At 46.5% G+C, this 10797-nt stretch overlaps 1 protein-coding gene across 2 annotated transcripts in view; it reads right to left on the reverse strand.

The window, feature by feature from the left end:
* Positions 1 to 9839, reverse strand: part of LOC140394945 (calcium/calmodulin-dependent protein kinase type IV-like) — a 155557-nt gene extending 145718 nt beyond the window's left edge. The window contains exon 1 of one of the 2 annotated variants that reach the window (XM_072482160.1): positions 9394 to 9839. In XM_072482160.1, the coding sequence (XP_072338261.1) occupies positions 9394 to 9515 (122 nt within the window). In that variant the 5' untranslated portion in view covers positions 9516 to 9839. The remainder of the gene's footprint in view (positions 1 to 9393) is intronic. The other variant, XM_072482158.1, reaches the window with a different exon arrangement.
* Between the last annotated feature and the right edge of the window lie 958 nt (positions 9840 to 10797).

Raw genomic sequence — 10797 nt, forward strand, 5'->3', positions numbered from 1 at the left:
GTTACGGGGATAGAACGGGAGAGTGGGCCAAGGTAGGGTTCTCTTTCAGAAGGCCGGTGCAGACTAGATTGACTGAATGGCCTCCCTCTGCACTGTGGGGATTCTGTGGATCCTGTTCGTTTGACTTATCCCCCAACTCTTCAAACCAGTTGCCTCAACCGTGCACTGATCCACTGAATCAACCTTTTACCGTCCTCTGTTTCCCCAACCTTTGCAGCTCTTGATTTAATTCTCAGTGATGCTCGTTCCTCTGCTGCTGTAACAGATCTGCTGACACAACGCTAACACTAGAAACCATAGCACACATCTGCTTGGACCTTAAACCAATATCTACTGGCTCATGATCAACTCCCTACTCCTTGCCAGCCTTCTTTTTAAAAATAAATTTAGAGTGCCCAATTCATTTTTTCCAATTAAGGGGCAATTTAGTGTGGCCAATCCACCTACCCTGCACATCTTTGGGTTGTGGGGGCGAAACCCACGCAGACACGGGGAGAATATGCAAACTCCACACGGACAGTGACTCAGAGCCGGGATCGAAGCTGGGACCTCGGTGCCGTGAGGCAGCAGGGCTAACCCACTGCGCCACCCTGCTGCCCCCTTGCCAGCCTTCTTACCTGTCAATCTCTAGCAACACTCCCACTATTGCACTGAGTCTCGAACAGTTCCTGCCTGCACAATTCTTTCTGAATTTGGACATTGGTTTATTGATGCTCTGAGCTAACCACCCTGTCAACCTCATGCCGCCACTACACCTCAAAGATTTTAACAAACGAGTATTCCTTTTTATGTCGAGGAGGTAAATCTCTCCTGATACTTGTCATGCTTATGTAGTCTGAATTCCTTCTATGCATTCATATTTTGGCTGCCACTATTAATTTTAGTTCCCTTTTTTCCTTCTTGGCTCATTTACGACCTTCTCTCCTCCCCTTCCCATCGCTGGTTACGCCATCCTTTTCTCCTCCCTCTGAGGTACTTTTCCTGCCCATCCTTATCCAAAACCACCACTTCTGCCTTTCTAATCTTATGATGCTATTCCAAGCTTAAATTCCTTCTGGAATGAACCATGACTACCGTCTTCTTAGGCATTCGCTGAAGGTCCAATTGCGGATCATTGCCTTCTTATGAGGATGATGTTGTCATGCCGGCTTTGGACTGGGGTGTGCACAGGAAGAAGTCTTACACCACCAGGTTAAAGTCCAACTTCATCTGATGAAGGAGCTACGCTCCGAAAGCTATTGATTCCAAATAAGCCTGTTGGACTTTAACCTGGTGTTGTGAGACGTCTTACGAGCAGTCACCCTCTCTTACCAACCTTCTGGTCCAGTGCACCATACACTGGCTAATCTTGCCGACCTCACGATTTGTCACAATGACTTTGCATTTGTCTCACTATCTTGATCTCGGTTAAGACCTGGACTAGCTCGGACTGGGCTGCAGTCATCTCCGAAATAAGTTCGAGAACAACCCAATGCCTTCTGAAAGATGCTTTGGTAAATTTGCATTTACAAAATTACCCATTGTCAAGAGCTCAACCACGTGAGGGGAGGGTGAAGAAATAACTCCCCTAATTCAGTACTCCATCACTAGTTGTCACACGGTTTAGTTGTGAATTTAGTGAAGATGTGCTTTGCCAATACCACTACATACGCTTTCAGATTATAAAAGAATGAGTTTAAATCAAAGAACAAGATAAGTTTATTGACACTCCTTCCGAAATTACAAAAAACTAGGCAAATCGTAATCCTCATTCATACGCCACACACATTCCCTGGACGCCACACACACTAGTACAGACGGTAGAATACAAGGATAGACTTAAAAGATGTTTGAAAGTTCCTGAAGAAAATAAACAATCAAACAAATACATGGTTACCTGTCCTTTGGCTGGACTCAATGACTCCACATTGCAAACGTTCTATTCAATTGTCTTCCTGGATGTAGCTATATGGAGCTGGATGTAGCTATATCTCCCCAAAAGATCTTGGTTTGCAGTAAAATTCTCTTCTCAGGATGGTTACTTTGCAATATCCGTGCACAATACTTCCAAGAGAGAGCGAAAGAGATTTACACAGCACCTTGCAGCCTCAGTATATCCCTCTGATCTATGCTCTGGCTGGGTAGATAGTTCTCAAACAGCCTCGCTGGCTGTAGATTCTGGAGGGATTTGATTGCCATGTCTGCTGCAGTCATTGTGTTGTAGGACATTTTTGATGTTTCATCACAGAAACGTTTGAAGAGTATGAGTGTAAAAGTCAACTGGAGATAGGTTCTTTCATGCCGCCCCCCCCTTCCACACACACACACACACACACACACACACAAACCCCCGGCGTAGGGGAGGGGTGGGTTTGAGAGTATGTTCCTTTTCATCCTACTTGAGCAGCACGGTAGCACAAGTGGATAGCACTGTGGCTTCACAGCGCCAGCGTCCCAGGTTCGATTCCCCGCTGGGTCACTGTTGAGCGGAGTCTGCACGTCCTCCCGGTGTCTGCGTGGGTTTCCTCCGGGTGCTCCAATTTCCTCCCAAAGATGTGCAGGTTAGGTGGATTGGCCATTATAAATTGCCCTTAGTGACCAAAAAGGTTAGATGGGGTTATTGGGATAGAGTGGAAGTGAGAGCTTAAGTAGGTTGGTGCAGACTCGATGGGCCGAATGACCTCCTTCTGCACTGCATGTTCTATGTACTTAGGTGGAATGGGATGCAGATTATATTTTCAGCTGGATGGCAGTCTTTCCATCGTCTTTGTGCGATTGCAGTATGTTAAAATCCCACCAGACAAAAATACATTAGAAACTATAATTTAAAAAAAACACTTCATCATAAAAGAAAGATAATCATTATTACAATTTGACTTTGGTAGTAGAGTTAATTCTAGATTTGCTTTACAAAGCTGGTTGAATCCTCTACCTATTACAAAAAAAGAGGTCCGTCCCATCCCACTCTCCTATCACTGCCATCCACTATCCACTGCAGATGCTCGACGAGCACCTTTCATCCTAGCAGAATGACAAATCAGTGAAACAAAATGATCTCATCCGCCACCGCTACACCCAGGACTGAGGTGCTAAGTGCTGCCAGTGTTTCACATCACTCACAGTGTAAATCCAATCAACAGCATTATCAGGTGCAGATAAATGAATTCCGTCAAGGCAAAGGAATAATTGAATAAGTAGGTGAAGGATTGTCACTTCGTAGCTTCAGTAATTGTCGGTCAGGTCAGTTTCCGATATACTGGCCTTAATCTGCAAAAATGGCAGATTTATATTTTCACAACTATGTCTGTGCAATAATAATGTAAATTGGCATGTTCTTAATGGAAAGAGGTAAAATGATTTCTGCACATAGAATTCTAATACAACGTAACAATGTTGAGACTATCCACCACGCCCAAGACATTAGAATCAGGGGACATTTCTTACGTTTCGAAATGGGTAAATTCCAAACCAATCTGTGAAAACAATAGGTTTGATGTCAATCTATGTAACACTCCCTAGGTTGAAAGTGGAAGCACTTAGTAAGGGTCATTCAAATGAAAATGAGCAAACGCCGTGGGGATACAGTAGACGAGTAACTTGAGACATATGGGGTTAAGTGTCGTGTTCTTGGGAGGAAAAGAGGTGACTTTGAACCTATGGAGCAAAAAAACTCTCCAAAGCTGGAGTCTACCCCACGATATTTTTGGGTCCATCGTAGACAATTAATTGCTATGATTAGTCAATAACTCCATTCCCCTTGTTGCACACCACGCCCAGGGTGAAACAAGCAAACTGGATAGATCTTGGCGTTTCAGTGTCCAGCAATTCATTTAGTCGAAAGAATAAGTTCTTTCCAATGGTTAGTTAACAAGCAAAAGTAGAGGTTGGCTTTTTCAAAATTTGCCTACGCCAAAACATTCTTGTTAAAGTTCTTGGGCGCGATTCTCCGACCCCCCACCGGGTCGGAGAATCGCCGGGGGCCGGCGTGAATCCCGCCCCCGCCGTGTCCCGAATTCTCCGCCACCGGAGATTCGGCGGGAGCGGGAATCGCGCCGCGCCGGTCAGCAGGAATTGCGCCGGTCGGCGGGCCCACCCCTGGCGATTCTCTGGCCCGAAGTCCCGCCGCTGTCAACCCACGCCAGCTGGCGTGGATTGAACCACCTATCGTACCGACGGGAGCAGACGGCACGGGCGGGCTCCGGGTTCCTGGGGGGGGGCGATCTGGCCCCGGGGGGGTGCCCCCACGGTGGCCTGGCCCGCGATTGGGGCCCACCGATCGGCGGGCGGGCCTCTGCCGTGGGGGCACTCTTTTAAGAGACCCCCTCCACTGCGCATGCGCGGGGATGCCGTGAGCGGCTGCTGACGCTCCCGCGCATGCGTCGCCCGGCGAAGTCCTTTCGGCGCCGGCTGGCGTGGCGCCAAAGGCCTTTCCCGCCAGCCGGCGAGGCAGAAATCACTCCGGCGCGGGCCGAGCCCCTCAAGGTGAGGGCTTGGCCCCTAAAGGTGCGGAGAGTACCGCACCTTTGGGGCGGCCCGACGCTGGACTGATCCGCGCCGTTTTTGGCGCCGGGTAGCGGACATCGCGCCGTTTGCAGAGAACCCCGCCCCTTGAGAGTGAGGTTGGAGGTGTACACATCCAGGCAGGGGCTGAGTATTCCACAGCACTGCTGACCTGTGCATTGCAGATGGTGGATAGGCTGTGGGGAGTCGGGAGGTGAGTTTTTGTTTTTTGCATTGCTCTCAGGCTTTGTGGGATGTGCCAAGCATACAATTATCATCTCATTGAAAGGCCTTCCTCCAGTGGGCTAGATAGCTAGTTTATGATGCAGAACAAGGCACAGGTTCCCATAACAGCTTAACCGAACAGGCGCTGGAATGTGGCAACATAGCTTTTCACAGTAACTTCATACTTGTGACAATAAAAGGTTATTATTATTTATTATGACTCTTTGCACTTGAAAAAAAATCTCTTTGTTACCTAACTTCTTCCTTAGTCCAAATTGCCCTCCTCCCTTCCCAAAGTCTTTCACTCTTAATGGGAGGGATTGGCACACAGGAATACAGTGCTAATTCTTCAAATTGGTAGACAGTGAATGATAACAGTATGATCGACTGCAGAGGCTAACACAGTGGGTCCACTTCAGTTCTTAACCAATATACAGATATACATACTTTCGAGGAGTCACTGTACGGATGAGCTGAGTGGGAATCATGGTCAGCTTCTTTGTCCTATGGATGCTATATTTCTAATTGAGCACCTCTAATGCCCCAATTGAGCACCTCTAATACCCCTTGGCTGAGATTAACCAACTCCATATAGGTAGGAAAGTTAACCTAAAATCATAATATATGAGAATGGTATTGCAAGTAAAACCATAATCCATTAGATCTGGAGAAATCATAGAATCATTTCATCCTTACAGTGCAGAAGGAGGCCATTCGGCCCATCGAGTCTGCATCAACCCTCTGAAAGAGCAGCTAGGCTTGCTGCTTGTCCTTTCCCTGTAACCCCACCTAACCTGCACATCCCTGGACACTGAGGGGCAATTTTACCATGGCCAACCCACCTAACCTGCACATCTTTGGAATGTGGGAGGAAACCCGAGCACCCGGAGGAAACCCACACAGACACGGGGAGAAAATGCAAACATCACACAGTCACACAAGGCTGGAATTGAACCCAGGTCCCTGTTGCTGTGAGGAAGCAGAGCTAACCGCTGCGCTACCGTGCCGCCCCAATAAAGCAGCTGAAAGTTTTTTTGTCTTAAAAATTTTTTTTTAAAGAGTACCCAATTAATTTTTTCCAATTTAAGGGGCAATTTTAGCGTGGCCAATCCACTTAGCCTGCATATCTTTGCGTTGTGGGGGCGTAACCCACACAAACATGGGGAGAATGTGCAAACTCCACACAGACAGTGACCCAGAGCCGGGATCGAACCTGGGACCTCAGCGCCGTGAGGCAATGCAGCTGAAAGTTAATCATCATGCACTCGTTAAACATCTCAATCTAACACCGCATGCATAGATTTGATGGGGTCTGCCTGGCCCCAAAATAGCTTTATGATACTGTTCATCTCCAGTCTGCCATATTTCCCATATTAGCATTTAGTACAGTGGGCTAAATAGCTGACTTGCAATGCAGAACATTGCCAGCAGCACGGGTTCAATTCCTGCAATGGTCTCCCTGAACAGGTGCCAGAATGTGGTGACTAGGGGCTTTTCACAGTAACTTCATTGAGGCCTACTTGTGACAATCAGCGATTATTATTTTCAAACCCTGCCCAATGTCCAATAAGCTGTCTGCTCTCCAGCTGTGATCTCTTGTACTGGTGATAACCATTCTTCAACTGCTGTTGATTTGAATTTGCACCAGTGTTATCATAGCAGCACTGTTAACCTACCCATCCATCAAGAAATTGATGAAATCGGGACCAGCGCTGGCTCTACATTGTGGAAGATTTACTCTTCCACCTGACACTTTGCGATTCCCATCTGGCCAGGTAGGTTGTATCTCATAATAAATACTATTGGAGTATTTGAGAAAGACCATGCTGGTCAGATAGTACAGCCATCCAGAGAAACAGACCATTGTGCCCCTCACCCCGCTCTCCCCCAACACCCTCACAGCATCTGACTATCACTTTGATGACTCAAAGATATTATTTTACTTACCATAACGGAAAACATAGTTCAAATGTTCTTCACTTGGTGGAGACGGAAATACCAACATCCTCCATTTTTATTGACTAGCCTAGCTTTGCAAACTAACTGAAGCTACCAACCGATTTGACCTGGAGCTGCCAGGCCGTCCCGCTTGAGATTTCGCCTTTGTTTATTTTGTTGAACTCTATCAGTCCTTTTGAAACTTGAAACAAAATCGATTTCATTTTAACCACAGATTTCCAGAAAATTGAGAAGTTTGGCTAAAGTAGCAACGAATCTATCATCTGAGTTTAGTTGGCATATTGCACACTGGAATAGACTCTAAATTGGAATAGTTTCACAATAGGTGAAAAAGACAGTCTGTAAAAAAAGTAAGCACTGAAACTGTAAACAGTGTGTAAACTTACGCATACTTTGAACACTGTATTCTGATACAGTAAGAAGTCTTACAACACCAGGTTAAAGTCCAACAGGTTTGTTCCCAATCACTAGCTTTCAGGGTGCAGCTCCTCCCTCAGGTGAAGGAGCTGCGCTCCAAAAGCTAGTAAGAATTCTTACTGTGCTCATCCCAGTCCAACGACGGCATCTCCACATCATACATTTTGATAGTGTTACGAATATCTTTGTGCTAAAGTGCAATCCTGTTACGTACATTAGGTCAGATCAGACAGAAGTACAACTCTCCCCGCCCGCTCCCGACCCCGACCCCGTCCCAGAAAAAGGCTCCAGCATTACTGGTCAAGCGACAAAGTGGAATTTTGTGGAGGTTTACACATATATCTCATTCAACAGTTGGAACTTTAAGGTCTAAATTCATTTGCGCTCCCAAGGCGCAGGCCTCGACTTCAAAATACAGGTACACAACCTGCCTGCCAGGGCCGAATAACTTACTGCTGGCGCTGAGGGGCCACAGGTAATTCTGCCGGGTGAATGGTTAGTGAGCTGAAGTTTTTCTGTGGCACCGGCAGAAGTTGCAGTTTGAACAGCCTCAAGTGGTCCCTCTAAGAGCCAATTAATTGCCAATTAACAGCTCAAAACCCAGAAATAGGAGTTGGAGCTTGCGATTATTCTGCACAAATTTAGAAGTCGAGGACTTCTCGATATGAAAGTAATAATAACAACTTTTATTGTCACAAGTATGAAGTTACTGTGAAAAGCCCCTAGTCGCCACATTCCGGCACCTATTCGGGTAAACTGGTACGGGAATTGAACCCGTGCTGCTGGCCTTGTTCTGCATCACAAACCAGCTGTCTAGCCCACTGAGCTAAACCAGCCCTATTGTGAGAAGTGCACTAATTTCAGGGGCCACCAGAGACATCTCAGAAAAAGGGCCTTGACTAATTTATAATCTACAAAATTGGAGCAACAGTGTTTGAATATAGGTGCCATTGAATCAGACTGGCCAACATGAAAACAGAGGCTTCTAAGCTTTTGTCTAATGTTGAATTGACTATAAATATTGGCATCATTCTGACTGCATCCTGCAAATACTGACAACCACCGAGCACCCCCTACAAATAAGTAACAACCATCCGGCAAACACTGTCACACTTCCAGGGCTCCCAATACTCTCAGGGGCTCCTGCAAATATTGACATGCTCCCTAAAGATTGCCTTCAAATATTCCAGGGACCACTTTCAAAGACTAACACGCCTCCCAGAACCTCATTCAAATATTGACACAATCCCAAGGATCTCTGTTAAACGTGTACACACTTCCTGCAAATACTATATTTGCTCTGGCAAATACTTAAAGCACTCCCAGGGAATCTACAGCAAATACTGGTCCACTGAGAGCAGAGAGACTCCCTGGAAACACGGACACGCGGGTTGGCCAGGGGTGCCCACACATCCTTGGATCCCGTGTAAACCGTGACATAGCCCCTGAGTTCCCACTGCCCTAACTAACCTCTAAAATAGTGTGAACGATCCAAAGGGTTACAGAAATAGCTTGCAGAAAACCCATTTGCTTTAAATACTGCACCGGCAGACAGAAACGTAGCCAGTCAGCGGATGAAGAAAAGGGACATTTAAACATTACACTGTAAAGGTACCACAGGGAGATGGGTGGGTATCTGATAACCCCGTGGTCTCCATGTCCCCAGGACCCCCTGGGATCAAATCAAATGAAAAACCTGGGACATAAAGGGGAACATTAAAATTTCCGACCAAAATGAATAAAGACTGTCACAGTTTTTCACTGCAGAGCCTGACCCAGTTTTATTTGAATGTTGAGGCGCATGTGTCAAAGGAAATCTGACATTTGAACCACGATTGTAATAGTTCTTGGTGGGTCTAGTTGAGTGCAGCACACACACACTCTCTATAGACTGGACTGCATTAATAATGCACCTCATCTTATTTCATTGAGAAAATCATTGTTGCCACACAATGTAGTATTCGCTACTGTATCCAAACCCCTGTAATTAATCCCCAATAATCTTTCTTATAAAGTTCCTTTTGTATCCTCTGCAGAGTTGGGGGGAGGCTACCAGCAAAAAGATGGTTCGCTTTAACGTTTTTGTTAATTCCTGATAAAACGATGCATCTTTTAAGGTGTGTGGGGGGGGGGGGGGGGGGAGGACACCCAGTTTGATATTTCAATGACTGTAATTAACACGGAATCAGAGCGGTGAATTGTTACGCATTTTTTGACTGCGGGACTGGAGCAGTTCAGTCTGCACTCTGTCATCACATGCCACCGCCTGCAGGTACCCTCCGCAATATTAAGATGTAGTCTGTAATACAGTACCTTCCCAATTCCTGTGCCACTGAGTAGTAATCTTCAAAGGCGATCTCTCTGTGAGAACCATCTATCCAGTAATCGCAGCTGGCTCCAGACCTGGAGGCTGGCATGATGATCATGGATATCATATATATTCTACACCGGTATTTTCTTCCAGTCTTATTTGATGTTCCTCTTTTTTTGTTGTTGCAGAGAAAGCTGGTCGTCCAATTCGATTTTATTTCTGCAGTTAATAGATCAAAGGCGCATGCCGCACATAAATGTCTTTAATGCAAAGGCCAGCTGGACTGCTGAGCAACTACTCTTACCCCCCCTCCGCCCCCACCAAAAATATTATTCTCTTTCCAAAAAAAGCTATAGGAAGGGATACACCTGCCTTCTCTCTCTCTGCCACTGTGCCCAGGCACTCCGCCCCCACTCGCCGCTGACTGGCCCATCGCCTTCCAGTGTAAGGCTGGGTCGACCCTGGGGGCTGGCCAGGGTTTGGTTAGTTCCAAGTGTCAATCACTGGGGGGGGGGGGGGGGGGGGGCTATGGCAACCGGAGCCGGGAGATGATTGACACTTAGCGCCTCAGCCTGTGTTCTTCAAGCTGAGGAGTTGCAAAACTGCAATTAGCGATTCCTTATATCAGATTTCATCGAAGGGAAAATGACGACCTTTTGGTGGTTGCTTTCAACAGGAAATCTAGCTTTATGGGTCCTGGTACAAAAAGGCAAGCACAGCATTTTGTTCACTGCTCCCATCCACACAGCAGCAGATGTGATTTTAAAAAATATATATGCATTAGAGTTTGGCTGCAATCATAGAATTTACAGTGCAGAAGGAGGCCATTCAGCCCATCGAGTTTGCACCTGCCCACACCTCCACCCTATCCCTGTAACCCAATAACCCCATCTAAACTTTAGTTCACGAAGGGGGAATTTAGCACGGCCAATTCACCTAACCTGCACATCTTTTGACTGTGGGAGGAAACCGGAGCACCCGGACGAAACCCACACAGACATGGGGAGAAAGTGCGAACTCCGCACAGACAGCCACCCGAGGCCGGAATTGAATCTTGTTCCCTGGAGCTGTGAGGCAGCAGTGCTTAACCACTGTTAATCTCCTGACAGATACTGCCAGACCTGCTGAGATTTTCTTCCGTGCTAACCAGTGTGACACCGTGCCGGGAGGCTATTTAGGAATTACACAAAATATACCACCAAAGAAACAGGACATTCAGCCTAACCAGTCCATTATGCTCCGCTTGAGCCTTATCCCATCTTTCATCTATCATAACCCTTTGTTCTCATATGCTTATCTAACTTTCCCCTAAATACACCGACCTCTTTACTATTCGCTGCTACTTCCTGGGGCGACACTTTCCAAATTCTCACCACTCTCTGGGTAAAGAACATAGAACAAACAGT

This window comes from Scyliorhinus torazame, chromosome 18, assembly GCF_047496885.1.
Source record: "Scyliorhinus torazame isolate Kashiwa2021f chromosome 18, sScyTor2.1, whole genome shotgun sequence".
NCBI classification, from domain to species: Eukaryota; Metazoa; Chordata; class Chondrichthyes; order Carcharhiniformes; family Scyliorhinidae; genus Scyliorhinus; species Scyliorhinus torazame.